Source organism: Spea bombifrons, chromosome 5 (genome assembly GCF_027358695.1).
Source record: "Spea bombifrons isolate aSpeBom1 chromosome 5, aSpeBom1.2.pri, whole genome shotgun sequence".
In the NCBI taxonomy this organism is placed as follows: Eukaryota; Metazoa; Chordata; class Amphibia; order Anura; family Pelobatidae; genus Spea; species Spea bombifrons.
In genome coordinates this window covers 99259252-99286723 of record NC_071091.1, presented here as the reverse complement: position 1 = coordinate 99286723, position 27472 = coordinate 99259252, and the positions used below count along the sequence as shown (strand labels likewise).

The following is a 27472-nucleotide window of genomic DNA, read 5'->3' as shown; positions in this document are numbered from 1 at the left end:
TCCAGTTAAAGAAGAGTCGTTTTTATAACATAACTGTTCCTCTAAATTTAAAATTGAATTACCCCATCCTTGCCCCCCCCTGTGGAAAACACTCTGCAGCGCTGCTTGGCCTGTCCCTTTTTGGTTGATGGCACACATGGCTGTTCAGCCGGCTTTTATGTCATTGGCATGGATGGGTCCCAGTAGGGTTTTGCCGCTAGGGGCAAATGCATGTCCAGGGCCAGCTCTAAGCAAACTATGTCCCCGATACCCAATTCTCCCTCCTGCTGCACTAGGAGAGGGCCTGTTAGCAATGCCCCTACCACCTCGGATTCTAGATGGTAGCCAGCATTGATAAAGAAAGCTTCCATGTTTCTATGTAAAACATCTTCCATGTAAACAATGGCACAAACTGATACCAGATACCAATTTTACCAATATAAATGACACTCTGCAGGGGCCAAACACTCACCCATAGCTTGCGCTAAACAACTTACCAATGAATGGATTATTGTATAGTTATAGTGCCTTAGACTTACAGACTTTACTGAGAGGGTGGTAGATAAGTGTCACATCTTCCCAGCAAAGGTCATAGAGATTAACACAGTAAGGGAATATAAACATGCATGGTATAGGCATATGGCTATCTTGGATCTAAGTCCAATTTAAACTACAAACGGCCATATGCTGGGCTGGGTATGCATTCATCTCTGAAGTCTTTTGATGCATTGCAGTCTACTGTATATATATATATATATATATATATATATATAATTTTATTTGTGATCATAATTTTATGCTGTTTTAGTTTCCTGATAAGGACAATTGTTCAGACGGTTGGTGGAGATATCGGTTGACAATTTGGATATTAGCAATACTGTACTATATTACTAGGTTTACTCTTTTATATGTTTTCTTTTCAAACTGCATGACACTGATTTAACATATATTTTGTTTATATTAACTAATAATCAGCTAATCATGATTAGGTAAGAAAAAACCTGTATGTTTATGTATGACATAAATCTAAATAGATAGATGATTGATACAACTGTCAAGTAATTTAGAATATACTGTATATATATATATGCATATTTTTGTCTGTTACATGGTAGCTATTAGCTGTGGCCATCCTGGAAGCCCAATTTATGGACGGACAAGTGGAAGCGGTTTTAACTACAACGATGTTGTTACATTCTCTTGCAACACTGGATATGTCATGCAAGGACCAACGCGGGCACAGTGCCAAGCCAACCGGCAATGGAGTCATCCTCCCCCCATCTGCAAAGGTAGGCTAGTAATACATGTTATGTAACAGAACACTAAAGGAACACTCCAGTGTTCCAAGCAGAACCCTCAACAAAGTTTGCATGTTATACTATTTTGTGTGTAGTTTCATATGTTTTTTCTAAAGCTGAAAAAACACCAAAAGAATGATGTAGCTTTAGGAGAAGCTGAATCTTCGGAGTTATGGTGCACTGCCTCATCCTCCGTCCAAGGTTTCACGCCAACAATTGACTAATCATTATCAGGACGGCTCTGTCATTAAAATCAATGGGATCAATTTCTGTGCATACACCAGTCAGCTCCAGCGGTGGCTCGGCCAGCATTGCCCTCAGGAACGCTTGCCAAGCCGGCACTGAAGCTGACTGGCTGTAAGTATATAACATGATAGGAGATGTGTTCCGCCAAACACATCTACTACCTACCAAATTGCATGGAAAGGAGGTAGTGGGGAAAGTGGTTAATCGATATGAGAGATTCTGCTGAACTCCCCATTGGAACACCACAAAAATAATAAAGGAACCACTCAGTCGTTATATGCATTATAATGCCAGGAGTGTCACTTTGTGAGATCTCCCAGAGTTCTCCTACTACCTCTTTCTATTTACTTAGGAATTAAAGTAGCAGTGACTGAGCTTAACATTTGGAATAGACAAGGAAAGGGAGATTATGTTCATGGAGTGCACAGAGTTATGCACCACTACCTTACATCCAGATTACATTTTGGATCCACCAATGAGCTACCATACCTGTTGTCTCTGGAGCAAGTTTGGAGTGTTGATTTATACTTTGACATGTGATTCATTTATTAATAATTATTTTTTTCCCTCAGTTTTCGTTTTTCAGTTGTATCTGTTTATACCTGAGTATAGTGTATATAAATCATTACCTAGTGACCCTCACAAAACCTACTCATGACTATCACTTTTTTCCTTTTGTTTTGTTCTGCTGTGTGATATGAATAACCATTCCACTTCTTTAACAACATGAGTAGATGCACCTATCTAAAGTTTCTGGAACATTGAAAGTCTTGGCTTTCCAGCTTATATGTTTTTAAATGAACTTCAGTCACAGGGGCTGCACTTACATAATATCCTGCCATGATGACCATCTAACCTTTATATTTAATGCTTACGTTGAATGTTTAGGGGTTTTCTTTATTATTTTTTGCCTATATTTATTTTGAAATGACAATGCTAATAATAAAAGAGTTAAAAAAGACAAAGGCCTTTGCTCTTTCTATGCTTATATTGGCTGCACACGTTTATCCTATATTCTTACCCAGGAACTCTGGGTTTGACCCAGAGACTCCGTGTGAAGCCCTGCTTCTAAGACTTGTAAAAAAAGGAAATTACAGTTATTCAAAAATTGCCATAAGGCTATAATTTTGTGTATTAAAAATATATCACTTTTTATATCAATTTTAGATGTTCACATTTTAAACAGGCTTTAGGTTGTAGCCAAGGAATTCTATAGTTCACTTTTTGGTTTCTGAGTTTGGTTCATGGTGTATACAAATAAACAAAAGAATCAGCGGGGAAATAACTATAAAGCATATTTAGCACTATGAGTAGCGACGGTAACTTTTTTCATCTAGTTTATCTGGTTGACAAAGTGTTTATATCATTGTCCGATATATTTCCCTGGATACTGGTAAAATATTATCAATCAGAATTCTATAAATCTCCAAAGCAATTAAGGAAACAGAACAGAAAGGGGTTTCTAAATAACCTTGCTAAAGTATCTATGTCAAGTGGAGGTTAGTAATAAATTACAGTTGTTCCTTTGAGATAAAGCCATAAAATGTCATTTCTGAGCAATCAGAATTACTTATACATCAGCCCTTTTGATTTTTAAGTTAGTCCCTTTTCACCATATCACTTCCATGAATCATGCTATCGCATACAAAATGTCAACCATCAGTAAATACGACCCTGTACAACTCTGGTGAGACGCATAAACACACAAATTAATTTGATCCTCAAAGTGCAGATGTCTTGCCTTCATTGTGGAGGAAAACAGAAGAACTTTTGTTATTTCACCTTTTACACTTAACGCTACTTTGTGCTCTGAATTGAGGGTCATGAACCAGAAGTTGCATTGGTGAGAGTTTTAGGTAAAGTCATAAAGAGTAACTTTGAAATGTATTATGCATAAAACATAACTACATGAACTGATTAAGGTTTACGGCCGTAGACTATGATAAAAATGTTGATGGGCTGAGTTACAATATGGAAATCATATGAATGAGTTTACATCCCAAATGTTCATGTTAGCGAGCATACTGACCGGATGCAATGTATTCACTTCTATAACACAGTCCTGTACAACAAAATGAGGTCTACTTTAAAATTTAGCACAGCTAAAACACAAGAAAGCAAGTTTGGGAGTAGGGCCGGTGCACTCATTTGAGTTCTAAGCTCAGTTTCCATTGACAAACCTGGTGTTGGCACGGGATCAACCTAGAGAATTTGGGGAAGCTTGTTAGGAAATAAGAAGGACCAAAAATACTCTTTAATTACAAGAACATTCCAAGGGGACAAGGGGTCTTTTTAGTCCTTAGTAAATAAGCATGTAGAGTGTGCATAGCCAACAAGATTTTATACAACCAACATTCATATTGAAATTAATTTATGACAGTTTAAAGTTCATCAGACCCATACTTTATTATTAAGCTATTATATATTTTTTGACTAGTGGTCAACTGTAGTGATCCTGGAATTCCAGAAAACTCCTTTCGGGAGAGCAAGATAGAACACGGAAACTTCACTTACGGAACAGTGGTGTTTTACGATTGTAGCCCAGGATACTCGATATTTGGATCACCCGTGCTAGTTTGTCAACCAAATGGACACTGGGACAAATCACTTCCAGAGTGTACTAGTAAGTAGAACTATTATGAAATTACATTCTATTCATATGTATGTGAGTGCAGACTTCATCAAGAAAATTGTAAATTGCTAGAATAATGAAAATATTTTCGAGAATTCATAATTTATTACTCAAAATATGTTTACCTTAAAAATCTGTCTACTACCGCAATTTATCTAATATTTTGTAATGAACACAGCAGCATAATTTTGTGCTAAACCGTAGGCGTTTTAATAATTTTGAGTTTGGGTAATGTACTATGAGAATAGTTTCATATTGGTGGTTTTAAAGCAAAAACAAAGAAATCAACGTGTAGTATGTATTGGGAATTAAACGCACCATCTCTGTTCTCCAGTGATTGACTGTGGCCATCCTGGAGTACCTCCAAACGCAATTCTTTCGGGAGAAAAGTTTACATTTGGATCTACAGTTCACTATTCTTGCACAGGAAGGAGAACCTTAGTAGGCCATTCTACAAGGACCTGTCAGTTAAATGGTCAATGGAGTGGATCTTTACCTCACTGTTCAGGTAAACAAAGAAATATATATATATACTGTTTCCATCAACATTGTATCTTTATATAAAAATAAAACTGGTTATCAATATATCAAATTATAAATTAAATCATTATTTAATAGTGCAATTGTAGAAACATTGACTCTGACCACAGATAAGAACCATTCAGCCCATCTAGTCTCCTCTTTTTTTTCCCTGATGCAAAAGGCTCAGACCTTAATCGGTCCTTGTCTTAGTCTTGTCTTCAGGATAGCTTTATTTCCACCCCAATGTGCTTAAATTCGAGAGGCTGCTAGTTCTGCCGAGAGGCTGTTAAATATAAGCAAATATCCCACATACTATGTTCCTGGTTGATATTATCACACCTTTCCCGTTGAATTTAAGCAGACACCTTATCTACCGGTAGAAATTAATGTGCCGTTATGAAACACATTTTAATTATCAGGTTTATCGATACCCTACAGAGAAAATGACAGACACTGCTGAAGGCTGATGCTAGTTAAAGACCAGAAAGCAATGTAGTGTTTTGTCATTTCAAAAGTGCAGAAACACAATCAATAATACAACTCACTAGTGTATTCCTTCGTGTGTCCTTGTATGAATAAAACACCAGGTTACTAAGACATCTGAGCCTCCAACACAGATCAACTAATCAACTATAGGTAAAAACCACAAATAATCATGACAAGAAAGTCGATAGGTGATCCAGTATCATTTTAATTTAGAGATTGCTGTATATATTAATTCTGTTATATTATTATTTTGTAAGTAGTGTGACAAAGACTTATTTCCTACATACAAATATTTAGACCCTATGTTTGGCTGTAGTAGAAAATAAATCCATACTCTCTTTCCATACCCAGCGTATGTGGTTAGTAATAAACACTTTGGGAGCCATCCATGTTCATTTTTTTTATGGTGAATAGGGGTTTAAAATACAAACTAAAATTTGAAAAATAACTTTTTTTTTCATCCAGTGCACCTTTAGGTTCTAGGAGTATGGACAGTTAAAATCACTGTTGGTCCCTCATCCAGAGATGCAACCTGTAAAGAGAAAAGTGGTTTTACACTTAGCTTTGAAGGCTATCTTCAATGGCTTAAAGTCATTTTCACTGTCCTTCCTCCAAGCACCCAAAGGCTGCAATGGATGGACCTTGCCCCACTACCTGGGATACTCACAGGTAGGGAGAAGATAGGGTATATGTTTCTTTACATTTTAACTCCTTCTATCCCACAGCAAAGAGAATGGTCAGCACCCCTCCTCCCTCATCCCATAGCATTGTATTAAGGGGTCATAGGTGGACTCAACATGCAAAGGCTTACTTACAAGCTCTTGGGCGATCGTTAGCCCCCCTTCGTTCCTAGGGTGCCAGCAAACTTTTATTTTGTATTTGTCTATTTTTTTTATTTACTTTTTGGCTTAATTTCACAATTGGGATAAAAAGAGTATAGTATAGTAGGTTGAAAAAAGACTTCAGTCCATCAAGTTCAACCTTTCACACATCTAGTTCTAAAGTTGATCCAAAAGAAGGCAAAAAAACCCTACTTGGGGCAATTGCCAATTATGCCACAACAGGGGAAAAAATTCCTTCTTGATTCCATAGCGGCAATCGGATTACTCCCTGCAGCTTAGCATCTGAAATTTGCTTGTTGGAATACTGTTCTATTTACTACTTATAATCACAGTTTCATCTACTTGAGGACTAATAAATCTGCAAGTTCAGCTCGACTGTGCGGCATGAGATGTACTACAAATTTTGCTCAATTTAATCATTACTTTCTAGGTGACACATCGGGATCATGTGGAGATCCTGGGATCCCTTCTCATGGTTCCAGGGAAGGTACAGAATTCAAAACAAGGAGCACTATGAGATTTAGCTGCGAAGCAGGTTATACACTTCATGGCTCGGAGGAGAGAACATGCCTAGGCAATGGGACATGGACGGGAAGACAACCGGAATGTAAAGGTATGTATTCGCAAGTACCTTTGCAAGAACGCTTAATAGCCTTGCAGACCTCACAGTGCACGAGACTACTCTATTCAAAACAAAGCAAGAATTCAGCGCATACTGCTCGAAAAACACTAAAAGCACTGAAGCATAAATATTGAGGATTCTGTCACAGCATATGGCCAATTGCCTTTTTTTGCTTTTGGGTTATGTGCTCCCCTATTTTGTGTATTTTTTTTGTGCAGCTCTATTTATTGGCTGAAATAAATGATATGAAACATGATATAACCGTCCTGATGAAAATTATGTACCAGATCGTAAAAACAGTGGGCAGCAGCGCTGGGCAGAAAGGCACTTCTTCTGAGGATTTTAGAATATAGGCAAAGGGTTTTGCTCACCTGTGAAACAAAAAGTATGTGTCTATAAATGTTAAGCTCACCTATTTCTCAAAGCGACTTATGGCTGCTCGTTTACTAGTGATTTGTTGTTTTATATACCGCCATCATGTTCCGGAGCCCTGTACAATGGGTAAACATGACATGACAAGAAGTTCATAACGTAACAATTCGACTTACAGAAACTAGAAGTTGCAATAAAAAATATTTACAACATAATAATTCACTAATGTTCTAGGTCATGAAAAAAAAACCTGTTTCCGTAAGAAAATTGCTTTTCAAGAACTGATTAAGAGGGCAAAAGGGGAAAGGCTTAATGGTGGCATGCATTATGTAACCCATTCCTTAAAATATTATCACTTTGATCAAGCATGATTTTTTTTTTGCTTATTCCAGAGAAAATCTCTCCCTTACCTGAAAAAAATATTGTTTATCCCTGCCATGGCAAGGGTAATTCCATCTTGATTGACACAAGCTATTTTGTTTACATTTCTATGTGTGTTTAATTGTAATAATTGCCCCTTTTTTAATGTTTAGTGTACCTGCACAAATTATATGCTTTTTTTCCAAGGATTGATAGGGCATTCCTTTGATACAAGTTTTATTTCTATAATCCATCATCTCGTATAAATAATACAGGTAAAAAATAAAATGAGGAAAATTAACGGCCTAATCTTTTTAAAGTGATGTTGAGAGAATGAGGATGCCAGAAGGAGCTCCAGATCCTCGAAGAGGTCTTCACTGAATATCCAGCCCTGCTAATATTTTTTGATTAGGTTCCATCAAATTACTCGAAATTTACTTCTGTAAGTTCTGCTCATTCACCGTAGATTTCATGGTAACAAGCCCTTGAAATAAAGTGAAATAAATTACATATAAAACAAATAAATTACATATAAAACAGCTTAAAGCTGCACATTCGAAATAATATCATCTTAATATCAATGTGTTATAATGGACATTTAAAAAAATATATATTTTAAGGTTTATTGAATATAAGAATACTTTTTACTAGCATATTTAAGATTTAAGTATTTAGCTGCTGTTATATATTCATCGCCTATACTCCCAGTCCAAGTCTAGTTTGTCTACTACTAGATTGTTTTCTTTTAGATAAATTATCTTAATCCACTCCAGATAAAGGCCTTATATGTGGTTTAGATCTTTGGCTGAAATAGCGGAGATTAATTAATACCCCCTGTCCTATTTATGAAGCTATACTGAGTCCTGGGTCCCTGGTGTGGGCACGCAGATTGTTATCAGATGCCAGTGCCTCGCCGCAGGATTCATGGTTCTGGAGAAGCGTGGCACAGACTTTCATAGTGGAAATTACAGTTCAAGGGAAATCTCTCATATCCCTAATTGGGCCCAGTGAGGCAATCCACCCCAGGTGATGAGGAAGGGTGTCAGCCTAGACTAGAATTCGCCGCTGGTATGTGCATAATTCCCAAGTGTTCCCATTATTTAGGGGGGACAGTCCTCTCTCTGTCTATTTTCTTCCTGTTTAGAGAAGCCCATATTTTTTCTGGGTATTTAAAATCACAATAATGTACATACAAACATAAGAAAATGTGTTTATACAGGAAACTCTGTGAGAAAAGGATATTCTTCTTGTAAATTCCTTACCAATTACTGAGACTAGCTAAGTGGAAGCGATGCTGACACAGCCGGGAAGGAGCTATTCTTTTGTTCCTTGAAGTTCCTTCACAGGGCCACCCTTAGGAAACACATTAGAGGGGTCTGCATGTGGTCAGTACCACTTCTGTACTCACCAACTCTGCTATATCTTCTGATCAACATGTAAAAGTTATGCACCATTTAATAGCACGTATGAGCTGGCATTATATTATTCTCTCTCTCTTGTTTCTTAGTGGTAATGAAATGAAGCCTGCCTACCATTTTATTTACAGACACCCAACAACACTCCGCCTCATTGTACTGATGCCCAACCACTGTTAGGCTAGGTTTCCACTTGGGTTTTTGTCCGGCGTTTTTTTCTTGATGAAAAACGCCAGGAAAAACGCCAAGAAAACTGCCACTGCATTTACCTGCGTTTTGGCGTTTTTTCTGGAGTTTTTTCTGGCGTTTTAGCCTTTCTGTGGAAATTGCTTTTTTTGACCTTAGGCAGTTTTTCCAGCCTTTACAAGTTAGAAGTTTCACCCAGCTAAAAGGGATTAGGATAAATGGGAAGTATCTGCCCTCTCCTGATGTCATTTACTTGGTAGACCCTTTTGTCTCTTTTCTGTGGTTTGTAAGGCATGCTTTATTTCGAATGTCTGCTCCTCTGGGAAGATTGGCCCCAAATAATGGTGCAAATTGTTTGCTGTTGCTTTTGGCACGCAGGATCCAGTTGATGCGTCGGGTATGTTTGTTTGTAATGGCATGTTTGTTCCAAATGGTGTAAAATTCAATATGAACCAGTCCAGGACTTTGTTTTGTGTGAAACTGTTTGTTTCCAGCCTATTTCTCGTAGGACACACAGATACTGGGTCCATCCTCTGCATTGTAACTGTGGAAAAAACGCCATAAAAAACGCCAAGGCAATAAACCCACATGGCTTTTTCATGGCGTTTTTTCTCTCCCATAGACTTCTATTGGAGAAAAACGCCAAGATTTCCTTGCAAAAAACGAGTGTCAACATGCTGCGATTTTGAAAAACTGCCACAGAGCCCAAAAAAGCAGAAAAACGCCAAAGAGGACTGAAAAAACGCCAAACAGAAAAACGCCAAGTGGAAATGGCATTTTGCGATTTCCTATTGAAGAACAGCTAACATCTGGCTGCTGCGTTTTTTCACTAAAAAAACGCCAGGTGGCGCTATTGGCGTTTTTATGGGCGTTTTTGGCAAAAAAAAACCAAGTGGAAACCTAGCCTTATGGTTAGAGCATAATAGTCCAATCCAGCTAATATCACTGCCCTTTAGCCAGAGCCACTATTTTGCAGCCCCTCCCCCCCAAGAAATTCTGTGGATCACAGTATTATATAGTAGCGAAATAAGTGATTTTACATATTATGGCCTGCAGCCATGCCCGGACTGGTCCTCTGGCACAGAGGGCACATGCCTAGTGGCTTGCTAGCTGACAGATAAGTAAGTGTATGGCGCTGTCAGTGTGCACGGTCACGTAATGTGTTACCGTGCGTGTCCATGTTGTTGCGCGCACTTACGACATCAAGCGGTCTTGCCTTAACGTTTCAAGACTGCCCATTATCGCCATTCTGGTCCTGCCTGCAGCTTATACAAACTACCAAATCACAAACCAGAACAATATAGCTTTATGTGGATGCTGTGACTCTTTTCTTTTATATTTCAACATTCAATAAAAAACAACGCAATAGCTACATTTAATTTTTTGCACACATCTCTGCTTTAGTTGTCTAATGTTGTTTCTAACAGATGTTCCTCTCTTTTTTTTTTAGACGAGGTGGCTTATTTTTCACACTTGCTTTTAACAGGTTGTCTGAAAAGAACATTTACACTGTTCCCTTTCAAAACACATTAAGAAAGAAAGGAAATCTATTAAACTCAGGAGAATATGACCAATCCAGCTCTTAGCCCTTCATTTCCTCCCAGCTGTAAGGAACAAGCACCATGAAACTCTTTATTTATGAAACTCTTTTATATCGGAGCTTTATCCTTACCTGCTCACCAGCCGCACAAGCTGTCCTATTCTCTGCTGAAGAGACGTTCCCTGTGTCGTACTTCTGTGACGTTGCATCTTTTATGAGCGCACGCTGTAAATTTATGAATGCCAATACATATACATTCCTCATGTCTTTAGTACTTACAGTACTGGTCCATCCACTGAGCTACTGTACCATTCTTTGGGTGTGCTTTACGTTTAGATTTTTTTGTGTACTAGACTCCAGTTTTGACCTGCTACCTGTCCTGACTCATTCGGCTAGTTCTAATCTTATGATTATGTCTCATCCTTTGATACTTTGCTTTAGTTTCTCAAGTCTTGGTGGATGCAGAGAACCCATAGACTTAATCTCTGGGATTAAGTTGCTGAGGCTAAAGAGCCAGGATTCTCTTAGCTTTTAAGTCCCAGCATCCACAGACTACCCAGGAACTCAATGTCTACGGCAAAGGCGCTGTTGTGAGTTAAGAAATAGGTTTATTATGCATTCTTCTCCTCGTTGAGGAGCCACCCAATGACAGTAAACCATTACAGCTGCCTAATATACATTTTTTAATTATAGTGAATAGGATTCAAACCCCGTTCATAAACATTACTTTCATCTGCAATGAGGAAGTGCCCTTATAGAGTTGTAAATTATTAGTCTTATTGTGCATGCTTTTATTCCGTGTTAGAATATTAGTACCATAGAAAGTGAACGCTCAATCTATACTTAACTTGACATTTATGAGTCTAATTCATCTATGTGTGAATCAGCTTATATGTTGGGAAAACCTACACAAGCAAAGTGAAAGTGATGGGAGGGGGACTAGTTATAAAAGGTTTATACTGTGCGTATGTCATCTTATTTTCCATGTAGTTTAATATTTTCTGTAATCCTACACATAGCTACCATAATTTAATATAGTCAAAAATTTTTGGTATAGTTAGAGGTGTGATTAGGGGACACAAGCTTTTTGTGAGGCCATCATGGCCGGCCCTACAATGGAGCCGACTGGGGCAATTGCCCCAGGCGGCACTTTAAAAGGGGCGGCACTTTGCCGCCCCAAGCGCTTTTTTTTTTGTTGTTTTTTTTGAAGCGGAGGAGAGAGAGGGGCACCGAGTGGTTTTCGCTTACCCGCTCGGCGCCCCCCTCTCTCTCTCCTCTGCGGCGAGTCTCCCTGTTCGGTCTCGGTGCCGGCTTGTAATGCAGAGCGCCGGAAGTGACATCAATTTCCGGCGCTCAGCATTACAAGCCGGCACCGTGGCAGAGCAGGGAGACTCGCCGCAGGACTGTTTAAAGGTAAGTACCGGGGGGTTTAGATTATGGCGTCGGCGAAGTTTAAAATGCCGCCGCGCCCCCCGGCGTCGGCAGGGGGGGGGCATTTTAAACTTCGCCCCAGGCGGCGTTAAGTCTTCGGCCGGCCCTGGAGGCCATTTATGTAACTAAGTAAATAATTTAGAAGGATAAATTACCTTATTTTACTTACACATTTAATCTTTAAGCACATGTTTGCTGTTTGTATACACATTACTGTGACTTTTATGCCTGGAGAACACCGAAATACACTCATACCCAGAAAACGTTCCGATACAGGGACAGTTCCTCCTAATGAAGGTCTCTTGGATGGCTCAATCCTGAAAGTGTGTGATAAAGAGTAATGATACAGTAGCTCACCTTAGCACATGGAATTGTAATGAACAAGGAGAAAAAAGACATCAAAGATGCTCATTAAGACCAGACTTTTTATCTTAATATATTCACTCATTGCATTTTTATGTGTTCTTGTTTGGAGAGCCACCAACGAAGTTCTGACAACGTTTTTGATATCGGAACATCTAAGCCTTAACTAAATCCCATACAGAAAATCTTCATAGTGTTGCTAAATAAAAATATATTTATTCAATGAATTAAGACATTAGATAAATTAGATTAAAACAATTAATGTTATTTTTTACAGTGATTTACAGAATTAGTGGCTAGTTAATGGCACCCTTTGTGTCCAGAATAGCTGTACCTATATATTTCTATAACTACAATTTCTATAATGTTCAGCTAGCAATACGGCTGAATATTATTGTAGATGCAGTCAAGAAAAGTTAGTTTATTTCATGTAGACGTAGTGTACCCCCAAGCCCAATCTATAGATACAGCAACTATTCCCAGAATAATCAAAAAATCAAGGTAGTTACAGTCAAGTTAATGTTGTGTATTGTAGCTCTGAAGTATAACAAATGGTTGTGTGATGTAGTAAAAGAGGGACATAAAGTGTTGGAACCAAAAAGTGCTGCTATTATTTTTATCATGATGTTCACCCAACCAAATGGATGGCTGGGAATCATGAGATGCGCATTCTACAGCAGCTGTAGTACCAATTCATAATGATATAAAAGTTATTCTTTGGTACTCCAATTGTTGAGTACTCATTTTGCCATGATGCTTAGCATACAAGACTGGCTGAGAGTCATGGGAAATGGAGTCTCATCAGCTGGAGTATTCATTAACCTTAGTGCAATACATGTTTGAAATAAACTACTTTGTGTCTGCAGCATGCAAACTGTGTCTCTGCCCAGGTGGGGACTCCATGTCTGTGAAGGAGCAGCTGGGGAGGAAACCAGCTAGAGACTGAGAGCAAGTGGTGTACTGAATTAAATAACATCTTTTTGTTGTACTCACTCTTGTTGCACTCAGGTGTTTTTTTGCCTGTCTGTGTCCAGGCCTATGACCCTGCCCATTTATTTTGTAAATAAAGCATTGATTATTATAGTACTTTTTACTTAATTCTTTATCTTAAACCCTCATAATTATTTTTTTAACCTATCTATTATCTTCTGGCACACTCCAGCTTCTGCGCTCATGATCTGGAAGCACCCTTGGAGCTCAGGAGACAAAGAGTACAACCCCATTTAGTCTGAAGTACAGCTGGGAGAAGCAACCTTCTTCTGACACACTGTTTTACCTACCTACAGAGTACACATTACTAAGTATTCTAGTAACATACATAACTACATCACAAATGTGTATTCTGGCACAAAACTTTGACTGGTGAGTCTCCATAGCGTCCAAGCGTCATGCCCTTAAAATGCAGAGAGTGATATGATGTCATATCCAGGCACTGAACAGTAAGGATTGGCGCGGAGGGGGCAGTTGGTGCCTCTACCCTGGGTTAGGCCTAGGGCAGCACAGAAGATATACTGCTGTATAATGATGACGTTACTGCAAAACTTCATTTGAGTTAATCTTTTGTTGTTGAGAAATATATTTCCTATGTTGGAATTTATCATAAGACCCCATAGTATATAGTACTCATGATATAAAACATGATGCAGTATCCAGCTTGTTTGACATCACTCAAGGGCACCATTAAGCCATTGATCCCACATTTTCTATGTCAAAGCAACACATTACATTGGATCACAAAGCATTTGTAAGTGAGTTACCATGGGTTTTCTCAGCATTTACTTTGTTAGTTTTAGTTTCATGCCACCTTTCCATTAAATATTCATTCTATGTTGATCTGTAGGAGAAATCCTATTTAATAAAAATCAAGTCCCACGTTACCGTACTAATGATTCCATCAGCTCTCTTTCTGCATTGTGAAATGTACTATGACTGAGAAAACAATTCATTCTTCACTCTCCCGTGTCTCCTGCATTGTAACATCATTCCATCTCGGTATAATTGAGCCTTGGGAAGACACACACCGAATCTAAATTTTATTATGAATGCTTATTCACCCGATGCGATAGAAAGATGCATATCAGTAAACGGTTCAGTAACAACCTTATTCAGTGAATGAAGTGGCATATGTGTGAAAGATTCAGCACAATCTTGTCACAACATATTAAATAATTAAACACACTTCTTGCAGAGACATAGCCAAAAATCCACTGTGGCAAAACTTTAAGGAGTGTGAACACAGCTGCGATAGCTAATTGGTAGTAAGAGAAACCTAAAGTACTCCATAAAAAAGGTGTTTTTCTGAGAACATTTTAGCACAGTACATAGGTGACACTGACAAGCTATTAACACATCGGTGGGGATACAAGCTTAGCATATTCAAAGAGATGCTTAGGCCATTTAGTTTACAGCTTACACTTAACCGGTACATTTAACAAGTTCTCTGGATGCGTGAAACAAGAAGGGTGTTATGGGCGATGGAGAAGAGGCTGAAGAGGTTGGAGTGGGCTTAGGTGGAAACTAGTGCATCTACTAAATCAATGGCACATCATATATGAATGTTGGAAAACAGCTAAACTTTTATACCTCTGTATGTCTCTCCATGTGCACTGCAGGTTTTGTTTTTTCTCAAAGTTTACCTACCTCATTCCTTTGTAACTAGTTTCAGATATCTCCTGGCTAAAAAAAAAAAACAATAAAAAAATTGTAAGGTACCGTAGGTTTTTTAATGAGGAGATACACCGTGAGATACAAGAATAACATTTCTTGAGTTGATACAAAGTTCCAGCTTAGGAATTATACCTTGGCAACGGCTTGAAAAATTCAACAGGAATGACAAATTCAGTTTTCGCTCATGTGACCTTTCTGAATTATGAATTTATTGTAAGCTCACAAGAGCAGAACCCTCATCTGCTTCTATACCAGTATGTCCTTTGTTTGTTCATGATGTTAATTTTGTGTTCTCTCCTTTTTTTTGTGATAGCTCTGCAGAATCTGCTTGGGCTCTATAAATAAACCGTAATAATAATTTAAAAGAAGTTTGTGACAAATCACAAATTACTGATTTAAATCCAATATCTGTTTGTTTGTGTGTCTGTCTATGATGTTGAAACTCGATACGTACAAAATGACTAAAAGAGAGATATTATTAATATATTAATATTATTACATAAATACATTTTCATCTTGTGTATGTTGTATTGCAGTATGTAATGTGAATAATACATTGCATTTTGCTTGGTAGCCGTTCAGTGTGGGAATCCTGGAACGACTGCGAATGGAAGGGTCTTCCGAATAGACGGAACCACGTTTCCTAGCTCAGTAATATACTCTTGTCTCGATGGGTATATACTTTCGGGATCTAACATCAGGCAATGTACTGCCAACGGAACATGGTCGGGAGCTCTACCAAACTGTACAAGTAAGTTTAAACAGTATCTTGAGACCAAGATTTCAATAACGGATTAAAATGACTTATCTCCAATAAGAAAAGATAGAAAAGGAATGGGTTATTAACAATAAGAGTAGTAAACATGTAGCGTCCGTTAATAGTGGTGATATCAAATACAAGACCAAGGGACTGAATGCCTTTCTATTTTATCTTAAAAAAATGAATTTTTAAAACCACATACTTATTAAACATAATAATCCTCGCCTGTCAAATGAGGGCTTACTCAGGTTAGAAATGTGTATGAGAACGCCATAATTTAGTAACTAAGATCCTTTCTTGTATACTTTTAGGCAGCAGAAAATAAATGAAAGGTACTGTCTGTACTCCTTGGTGTAGGGTAATAACCAGGGCTGCCATCAGGAATTTTGGAGCCACGTACACATGTATCTGCCTGGGCCTCCCCATCAGCTTAGCAACCTCTTTCCATGTTCTCTAAGGCTACTTCTCTTTCTCAGTTCCTATATTCATTTGTATATCTCCCCAGAACCCCTGCCTCTAATCTCAGTGCCCAAACCCATCTGCCACCTTCTCCCTCGTGCCCATACCCCTCTTCCTTCCTACCCCAGCAGTGTCTGTACCCATCTGCCCCATCTCTCCCCATGTTCCATACATATTTGTTCTTTTGTGTCCATCACTTTATGCCAAATCCACCCTGTGCCCATCACTCCCGTACCAATACTTCCCTGTCCCCCTCACCCTCTGCATACACCTCTATGCCTGCCTTTCATGCGTGTTTACAGGCCCGGTGCAAGCAGGGAGCCCGAGGTAATGTGCATGATGCCTTACCTTTTACTTCCAGCTGCTGGCACAACTTGTGAGACAAGCGAGAAAGGTAGGCACAAAGGGACAGTAAAGCTCCATGAGGAGCACAGCTTTAACACTGGTGGCGGCCCTGGTAAACAGTGTCCACAAAAAAACACTTTAGCTAAAATGACTGATTTCTTGAAGGTGGAAACAAAAACTTTTATGTTGATGTTTTGTCTTTTCTCCACATTAATAATTTCACTAACATCCATGTTGCCCCCAAATCTATCCATTGCAGTAATCAGCTGTGGTGATCCCGGTGTCCCCGCTAATGGAATCAGATATGGAGAAGACTACATAGTTGGCCAAAATGTAACCTATGTATGTCACCCAGGGTACACAATGGACCCCAAAAGTTCAGTTACACGTATGTGTACAAGTAATGGTACATGGAGTGGCTCCATCCCATCTTGCAAAGGTATAGTAGTGGTTTTTTTTATTTCTTTGGATCTTTTTATGTTTTCTGGAGGACTTGACATGAACAAAATGTACAGAAATATTATGTATGAATCTGTGTTAATCAATATAGCAGCAACATGCTTCTCCAGCCATTGTAGTAGCTGTATAGGATCTGAATGGATTTTTATAAATACAAATATAGTAACAATAAATTAATAGGATTTTAAGTTATTTCATCTGGTTCATCTAGAATTTCAATGGCAAAGAGTTGTGTTTTTCAATCTTATCTGGCTACTATGGTATATATATATATATATATATATATATATATATATATATATATATATATATATATATATATATATATATATATATTTCGGCCTCTTCCTCTTTAAAGGACATATGTGTAATATTTACATGTCAAATTCACTTTATTTAGCTCTATAGTCCTCAAATGGCTCAAATAAAAATCAATTCGCAGTAACGTGAAACAAATCACTATACGCTTTGTTCTAAAACTAACTTATAGAAAGTGAACTGGAATCACTGAAAGGCATATTGTATATGTTTGTACTTACAGTAAATAAACCATTAGATTTGAACTGAAAATGAAAAAAAAAACATGGGTGAATGAGCAAATAATATGTCACAGCTATGTTTTAGTGTATAAAGGTACATAACCAGAGTAAAGTGCTTTAAATACAAAACACACGGTAAAAAATCCGGTAAAGGTGAAATAACCCCTGTCTATTAAGCGGAATAATATAATAATGAAATACGCAAAAAAAAATCTTACATTTTCATAAATGATGCTTTAGGCCAAAATTTCTCTTTCCTTTACACTAAGTTGGCCACAAATCACCATCAATGAATATGAGCCATCTATGGTAACAGCCCCACATGAAACTAGAACTATGGCGCCAAACTGCATTCATTGGGAATATTTTTGCATGTATTCTTCACGGTTTCTATTGTTGAGGTGCAGTTTCATGATTAGGATAATTTCTTGCAAAACTATATCCCAACACATAATTAATCTGCTGGAAAACAAAAACTGGTGCTCATAATAACTGATTTCACCTTTCTTGTAAGTTTATTTGTTTCTGTTTGTGTTTTATAGCTGTTACCTGCCTAGCTCCCCCCCAGCTGTCTAATGGCCTGTTGGAGGGAACCAATTTCGATTGGGGATTTAGCATAAGTTACGTTTGCTCTCCGGGTTATGAACTGTCCTTTCCTGCTGTGCTAACGTGTGTTGGGAATGGAACATGGAGCGGGGAAGTCCCACAATGCTTACGTGAGTTCATTTTGAATTTTATGAAAAGTTGAAATGTCTGTTGGCCTCTGATTTTGCTCACACGTCCATTTTTTGGCAGTCTGTTTTGATTTTCTAACTTTGCGTCGATAGGCAATTCTTAGTCAAAAATTTACAATGGGAGTGTGAAATGTCAGCCAAAGATCTGCTTAACAAGTTAAAAGTGATGCAAAGTTGCATTGTCATATTGTTTTAAAGTGTTTATATGCGTATATACAGAGCCATGGGGGGGGTGTTGCCAGAGACAGCATCATAGGCAGGAGGATGAGGGCTCAGGGTCTTACTGAAAGAGATACCACACACTGCTGTTCTTCCGATCTTTACGAGGTAGCCACGTGGGATCTACGATCGAGGCCTGTGCTGCAAATTCACCTTTGACGGCTCCCTGAGCCAGTTTAAGGAGATAAGTAGATCTCCCCAACCAGCCCATGATCCCCACTACCAGTGGAGCAGCTACGCGGGATGATGAGGCAGTCTTTGAACACTGTCCCATGAAAAAGGGGTTGCAGTATACAATTGAAACTTACAATGTAGCAAAGTCAGTGTTATCATATAGACGGCACCTACCCATGCATGCTGAAAAGAAAGTACTGCATTTCCGTACAAAGAATAGAGGATGCCTCAAGGACTCATCTTTTGTTTCTTTTAATGTGTGTTTATAAAAAAAGGTGTCCATATCACAATTATTTTATCTTCAAAATGTACATCTTTTTGGAAATGTTAAAAAACATGTATTGTGCCAGCATTTTGATTGATCACTTAGATGGCCATGGACTATGAATAACCTAATTAAATGTATTTAGCTAAAATGAAGCAAAATATAATCTCAGGTGACAATATTTACATGGTTTTAAAGAAATACATAAACAGCTTGTATAATTTATAGTCGTGCCATGACTATGAGGTTCTAACACCATTTTATAACAGAGTTTCATATAAAGTGGTTTAAAATTGAAAACATAAAACAATAAATAAGGGATAAGAGAGGACGTCACCAGATGTGTCGCCATATTGCCCTTCATATATACAGTATGTGTAAAATGCAGTATGTATAAAATACACACTGACTCTAACATACTTAAACTAACACACACATACTTACATAAGCACTGTAACATACTGACATACTTACACACAAATACAGTAACATACCTATACACACAGTATCATTCTTACACACTCTCAGTAACATACTTACAAGCATAGACTAACATGCGCACATACAGTAACATCCTGACACTAACATCCTTACTTACACATGCATACTAACATACACGCATACAGCAACATACAAACACACTCACAACCTACTTGTCTTGACTCAGCAGGGGGTAGTTCAGTGTTTGCTCTTCTGCTCCCTTATTGCATGATACATTACATCATGTTCCAGCATTCAGACTCAGCATGTTGGGCCTGAGTAAGCATGGCCCGCAGCGCTGGTCTAGCGGTATGTCTGGGGGGGGGGTTGGGTTGGTGGAGCTGGTGCTAGGGGCTCGTGTAAGCCAGCATCTCTACTGCCATTGGGTCACCTGTTATGTGACCCTGCTGGGTGAATTAGTAACGGTTCTACCCCCTGATGGTGGGTACAGGAGGCAAAGTTTCCCTGGGGAAATGAAAAACGTAAGGTCAACTCTGTTGAGGACCCACTGAATTGTAACATTACACAAAATGAAAGCAGTGCCCAGTACAGTTCATTGACTTCAATGATTGTGTAAATATTGTCTGGCTCTTTACAATGGCAGAGGTAATGTTGTACAAGGTTAAGCACAACTAAACACTCCTGTAAAATAGAATGTGGGTCATTTCTTACCATTGTGAAAGAATGTTTGTTACAGAAGGAACTCCAAATAAATAGAGAAATAAATTAATTAACCCATTAATAGTTTAGCATATTTTTGTACACCAGCTGTATTTAAAGCATTTGTACATACCTAGTAACTCTGAGTTTGCCCTGGAGGTGCTATGTATCAGAGCTTATCACTATGTTTCCAAATGTGTATACATACAACATACTATCTAAATGACTGTTCACATCTATATTAATAATATTAACTTACCGTATTTGCTCGATTATAAGACGAGGTTTTTTTCAGAGCAAATGCTCTGAAAAATACCCCTCGTCTTATAATCGGGGTCGTCTTCTAATCAGACCTCAAATAGAGGTCTGATTAGGAGACTAAGATCCAGATCCCCCGCACCGCTGCAGGGGACCTGGATCCTCCTGTCGTCGCCCCCCCACACACACTTACCGGTGCTTCCGGAGGTGAAGTTGGCAGCGGGGGTTTGTATGCGTCCGTCGCAAATACCTTCCCCGACTGTCAGAGATCAGAGTTCAAGAGTTCCTGATCTCTGACAGCCGGGGAAGGTATTTGCGACGGACGCATACAAACCCCCGCTGCCAACTCCACCTCCTTCCGGCTGCCGCGGAATGAGACGTCAACCCGCTGCCCCGGCAATACAGCAGGAAATTGGAAGCACCGGTAAGTAAGTGTGTGTGTGTGTGTGTGTGTGTGTGTGTGTAGGGCATTTCTGGAATGCCTTACACCCCTATATGCCACTCTGGCACTTAGGGGGTTAAAAGGCATATTATGGGGCAGAGTGGCATATAGGGAGGTATAAGGCATTTCAGGAGGCAGAGTGGCGTTAAGGGGGCATTTAATAGTGCACTCTGCCTCCTGAAATGCCTTATACCTCCCTATATGCCACTCTGCCCCATAATATGCCTTTTAACCCCCTAAATGCCAGAGTGGCATATAGGGGTATAAGGCATTTCTGGAGGCAGAGTGCTCTATATAATGCCTTTTAACTCCCTTAATGCCACTCTGCCTCCTGGAATGCCTTATACCTCCCTATATGCCACTCTGCCCCATAATATGCATTTTAACCCCCTAAATGCCAGAATGGGATATAGGGGTATAAGGCATTTCTGGAGGCAGAGTGGCACATAGGGGGTCAAAAGGCATACCATGGGGCACAGTGGCATATAGAGGGTTAAAAGGCATATCATGGGCCACAGTGCCATATTGGTGTGGCAAGCCTGGGGGCAGATGTGCGTAACTGGGGGACAGGTTGGAAAATACAAGAAATAAAAACAAAAAAAAAATATTTTTCTCAATCATAGCTTTTATTAAAAAAAATAGTTTACATGAATTAACATTTACTGGTAAAACTTTTTTCCTTTAGGGTCGTCTTATATTCAGGCTTTTTCTTTTTTTCCTAAGTTAATATTCAGATTTTGGGGGGTCGTCTTATAATCAGGGTCGTCTTATAATCGAGCAAATACGGTATATTAATAATGATTGTCCCATATATAATTGCAGCACACACACTGCACTGAAGCTCATTGTTCTCAACATACAATTCTTTATACCTATTTCAATCAACCATTTTCTTACACAACTAATTAAGTTAATGAGGTGATGGAATGGTGAACTTTTAGCCTTTGCACGCATTTGCGGAAGAAACTATTAATAATACAAAAAAAAATCATATAGGGAATTATAATGTTATATGGAACGCTCTCTCAGTCCCCGCACGTTTAGTCTGGGGATATGATGTAATTTCCCAGCACACGGATGTAGGCAGAATTTGGGAAGTATGAGGTAGAAGAAGAGCTCACACAACAAACAAGAGGGCGGGGAGGGTTTGGTTGTATATGTAAGTATGTTAGTGTGTGTGTGTGTATAAGTAATTATTTTATTGTGTGTGTGAATATGTTACTGTGTGTGTCTGTGTAAGTATATTACTGCGTGTAAGTATGTCAGTATAGCGGTGGTTAGAGTGTGTGTATGTATAAGTATGTTATTGTGTAGGAGCAGCTTGGGGGTCCCCACCATAAGTTTCGCAGGCGGCCCCGGCATTTTTCATTACGCCACTGCTTAGTACTTGCCACGTATTCAGAAGTGTTATGTTGAGCAAATGAAGACTTAATATTAAGTCATTGCTTTAAGTTTACTTATGTATGTTTTTAGAGGTATTAATGTTGGGTAAACCATTGTGGGGTCGAGCCAGACAAGAGTCAACATCTCAGATAGGTCTATTCATTCACTTGCATGACGTTGCCAGTAGCTCTCTTAATTACAACCCCCACTACATTAAAAATAATTAATAAATAAATAATTAAATAATAGAAGATAGTGTGTTTATAACTCATATATTCTATACAAAATGTACTTTTTGGAACTCCATAAGATATAAAGCTGTAAATGCTTTACAAAAAGATTAAGAGTCCGTGCTTAAAGAACAAAGCCTTTCTTTGTCAATTTGAAATATTCATAGGTACGCAATAGGATGTGTGTCGGTTACAAAAATGCAAATAAAAAACATTTAATCATTATTGATAAATGGGAATTTTTTACATATTCTTACACATCAGTGAGATACCAATTATTTATGTCCTGTGTCTTATCTAATTACTTGTGCATGCCAGTACATTACAAGCAAAACAGCTGTAAACAAAGTTAATGAAATATAGATAGGCGTGTTTCATGTAGCTGTATAATAGTTTTTACAATAGAAGAATATTTAATTTAATAGGAAATTCCTTTTAATATTGCCTTATCTGATAGGTACTCATAATTTAACTCCGAACAAATGCCACTCGGTGTGATTAATGAGGTCATTTATAAGGAGTAAATGTCCAAAGGAAATCGAACAGCAACATAAATGCATTCAGGAAAAGGTGACATTTCTAAGCCATGTTTTTGCACATTTGTTATCATCCAAGAGCTGCAAATGTGAAAGATGACACCTCATATAGAACAAAAAAATCTAAAATTGTGTGAATGGTTAGATTGCCCAAAGGGGAAAAGAGAGCTGAACGATTTTTCATTTTTATTAATTTTCAGTAATTTTTCATACAAGTAGAACAGGAAATGGGGAGAGGGTAGAGGAGACATTCAACACACCATCAAGGGAAGGGGAAGGGAAACATAAGTCCCGACGCAGCGGAACTGGCAGAAAATAATACTGTCACATAAAAGAGTTACAGAAAGTACGAAAAGCACATGTACAAATCTTAAACAGTGCGTGTCTGTATCCAGAATCAAAGTACCACCCTAAACTGGCGGCAGCATGGAGTGACATGACCAACGTAAAGGGCAGCACAAACGGGAAACAAAAAGGGTAGGGCAAGGGGCTACAGGGAAGGGAAAGGAACAGGAAAACAGGGTAGTACGTCGTAGCGGAAGAGTAGGTAAAGAGAGAAGAGAAGAAAGGGAAGAAAGAAGAGAGAAAAAAAAAAAAATCATTAAAGAGCCTCTCCAACAGCACCCCAAGCACCCTGCCCACACCTAGATCCCCAGCATGGACCGAGCATCAGGGCTTGCAACGTACTCCAACCAGTAATACCACGTCCTATTATACTTCACAGTCTGATCATCAGAGGACATAGTTAGTTCCTCCAATGTTCTAATGCTTTCCACTTTCACAATCCATTCCTTGAAGGAAGGAGGTACGGGGTCCTTCCAATGCAGGGGTATTAGAGCTTTTGCAGCATTAAAAAGATGAGGCACTACCGACTTCCTATAACTGGAGATCGAACTGGAGGTGTTATGTAAAAGAAAGGTGGCAGGGGAAAACGGAATTGAGCAATCCGTGAACCTCGGCAGAAGCGCATGAATCTGTCGCCAGAAAGGAACTATCCTCGGACACTCCCACCAGATATGTAGCAGCGTACCCACCCCCGCCATGCATCTCCAACAGGTATCGGGCACGTCCGGGAAGGCGCCATGAATCGCCACAGGGGTCCGGTACCAGCAAGCAAGAAGTTTATATGAAGTCTCCTGCAACTTCGTACTACGCGTACATTTGTGTGTAAGAAGGAAAATCCTTTCCCACTCCTGGGAGCTCAAAGAAACCTGCAAAGCCTGTTCCCAATAGCCCTGAAAGCGCAGAGGGACGTCGGTCATAGACTGTAACAGGAGCTGATACAACAGCGAGATGCCATGGGCAGGCAGGGAAGACCCGGTACAGAGGAGCTCAAAGCCGGTAAGGTCCCTAGTCAACGTCCACCTCCGAGGGATCGTAGCAAGATAACTCTGTAGTTGAAGGTAATGAAATTTATCTAAGGCAGTAGGTAGTCTGTCCACCACAATGTCTGTCAGGGGCCGCAACTTGCCGTCAACCAAAAACATAGAGATCTGGGCTTTATCTGTCAGCGAAGTCGAGAGAAAGGGGCCCGCCCCTTGTCCCGGGGGAAAGTCAGGGTTGTTCCGAATCGGCAGCAAGGGTGAAGGATATGTCGTTAAAGCGTGCGTCAAGTGTAAAGAATGCAAAACTTGCAGTGTAGCGGACACAAACGGGTGGCCGCGGGCTCGGGCTCGGGAATGATGGCGAGGCAGCCATAAAAGGTGATGCAGCGGCAGTGTAATCGCCGCGGACTCAATATCCACCCAAAGTTTATGGAGAGGTCGATGGGACCACTCCAAAGCCCTGAGAAGATGACACGCTTGGTAATACAAGCGAGGGTTAGGAAGACCAGCACCGCCACAGCGTTTTGACCTACACAGGGTGGCAAATTTGATTCTGGATTGCTTCCGCATCCAGATGAATCTTAGAAACATAGACCTCACAGAGGTAAAAAAGGCCAAGGGAATCGCAATCGGGAGCGACTGAAAAAGGAATAGAAGCCGAGGCATGATATTCATCTTAATCGCGTTGATTCTCCCGAACCACGAGATATGTTGGGGGGCCCACCCATTGAGGTCTTTTTGGATCGCAACCAGCATCGGTGCGAAATTGTGGCGATATAGAGCGGACATATCATTCGTGAGCCAGATACCCAAATAACGCATCTTCTCCGTACACCACCTGAAGGGGAAACTAGATCTCAAGAGCATAGCAGTTGCGGCAGAGAGATTTATATTAAGGATTTCAGACTTGGAGTTATTGATCTTTAAATTCGCCAGTTCTCCATATTCCAGGAATTCCCGGAGAACAATCGGGAGAGACAACTGCGGTTGCGTAATCGCAAAGAGCAAATCGTCCGCATAGCCCAAAATTTTGTGCGTAGTCGTTCCAACTCGGAGTCCCCGAATATCAGTGTTCCGCCGTACAGATTCCAAAAAGGGCTCCAGGGACAATATAAAAAGCAGAGGAGATAGCGGACAGCCCTGCCTAGTTCCGTTCGTGATGGGAAAGGATGCAGTAAGCATCCCATTGACCCGAATCCTGACGGACGGGCCGGAATACAAGGATTCCACCCAACGTCGCATGTTGGGACCAAAACCCATTCGCTCCAGGACCGCAAACATAAACGACCAATCCAACCTGTCGAACGCCTTTTCAGCGTCCGTCGACAGGAGGATAGTCTCAGTCCGAGATTGGAGCGCGTAATGTATCAAATTCAGGGCCCTGATCGTGCTATCCCTGGACTCCCGCCCCGGTACAAAACCCGATTGGTCGGGATGGACCAGGACCCGAATGAAACACTGCATTCTAGAAGCAAGGATCTTAGAAAATAATTTAAGATCTGCATTAAGCAGAGAAATGGGCCGAAAGCTGCTACATTGTTCCAAATCTTTGCCCTCCTTGGGAATTAAGGAGATAGTAGCCATCAGGGTGTGCGGATGGACAGCCTTGCCGTCCAGGATAGCATTAAGAGAGAGCACCAGCTGCGGACCCAAGATATCCAACAACTTTTTATAATAGAGCAGGGGAAGCCCGTCAGGACCAGGGCATTTCCCCAGCTTTGAACTTTTAATGGCAGCCCCCAATTCAGATAAGGTGATGGGAGTTTCCATACTCTCCGCCTCCGCCACAGACAATTTTCTCCTCAAAGTTCTATCGAGGTAAGCAGATATTTTGGAAGACCGCACAGCTAGGGGGGCGGGGGGGAGAGGATCCGAAAGGTTATAGAGACCGGAGTAATACTCCGTAAAAGCTGTCATATTCTCCTGGGGGAGCCTACAGGGGGCCCCAGACGAAGAACGTACTTTAGGGATATAAGAGAGTCGCCGGCGAGCACGCAGTGCCCGTGCGAGAAATTTGCCGGGCTTATCCCCATGTTCATAGTAGATTGCCCTCAATTTGAGAAAGGAACGCCTCGCTTTAGCAGCAAGCAGGGAGGATAAATCCTTCCTAAGAAGGACCAACCGCTGGAACAGTGTGTCCGTGGGAGCGTCCTTATGAACCTGTTCAATAGTCGCTATTTCCTGATACAATCTCCCAAGGGCAGCCGAGTCTGCCTTTTTCTTTTCAGCGCCAAGCTTAATGAGATGCCCGCGGACCACATTTTGCCACATTTTGCCCTTAATGAGATGCCCGCGAACGATTTTTCACAACCCCCACTCTGAACAGAATTGTTGTTTTTAAAAATTATTTTTTGTCGACGATGCATTTTTTTAACATCTGAATATTCAATTTCAAAAGTAAAAATAAAACCAGCAATACGCTGGTTTTATTTTTACTTTTGAAATTGAATATTCAGATGTTAAAAAATGCATCGTCGACAAAAAATAATTTTTAAAAACAACTGACCCCAAAAATAATGTTAACCTAAATGTGGTCCCAGTAGCCCTATACACGGTGGGCAATATGGACATTTGATCAGGATTCCATATTGTTTCTTTTCAAGAACAGATAGAGCGTTCTTTTGATACAACTTTTAGATCTGTAGTCCAACACTTAGTATGACTAATTTATCTAAAATGTAAATATGTAAAATAATAACACATTTTCAATTGTTCAATTGTTCGCCCTTCATAGTTTATACGGTTGGAGACAATGTCCTTGTTCCTGTGTTTCCATTTTGTCTGCTCTTAGCCCAAGCATCATGGAAATCCGTGTTCCTTTAATCCTAGTACTCATATTTGGACAAATTAGCCATGGGTTCCTCCTGGTTTATTCCTTCCAGGTTTAATTCCTTCTTTGTCCTTATGTCTCATCTGTCCACCGGTCTCTGTGCTATATACTCCATCCGGGAACCTAATGTTCTTTTGGTAGAGATTACACTTGAAAGCCCCTTGGGTTAACCCTCGATGCCTATTTTTTAATTAGTTATGTCACCCAATTAATTGATTGTCAAGAAATAAACAGAACATGTCCATATTTGTATTAACTACCAATAAAGCGGTGCTTAAAGTATCAGTAACCTCTGTCTGGGATATCATTATAAACTCTTTGATTGAAATCTTTTCAGTGGCAAGTAATGAGCTTTCAATTAAACAATCTAAACTTTGCAATAACACATTTAAGAAAGATGGCCCTATGGAATA

At 39.7% G+C, this 27472-nt stretch overlaps 1 protein-coding gene across 1 annotated transcript in view; it reads left to right on the top strand.

Moving 5' to 3' along the window:
• CSMD3 (CUB and Sushi multiple domains 3) overlaps window positions 1–27472 on the top strand; it is a 445444-nt gene that overhangs the window by 402001 nt on the left and 15971 nt on the right. The window contains exons 55-61 of the mRNA XM_053466566.1: window positions 1095–1268; window positions 3961–4146; window positions 4490–4663; window positions 6436–6618; window positions 15536–15712; window positions 16785–16964; window positions 18066–18239. Coding sequence (XP_053322541.1) covers window positions 1095–1268; window positions 3961–4146; window positions 4490–4663; window positions 6436–6618; window positions 15536–15712; window positions 16785–16964; window positions 18066–18239 — 1248 coding nt within the window. The remainder of the gene's footprint in view (window positions 1–1094; window positions 1269–3960; window positions 4147–4489; window positions 4664–6435; window positions 6619–15535; window positions 15713–16784; window positions 16965–18065; window positions 18240–27472) is intronic.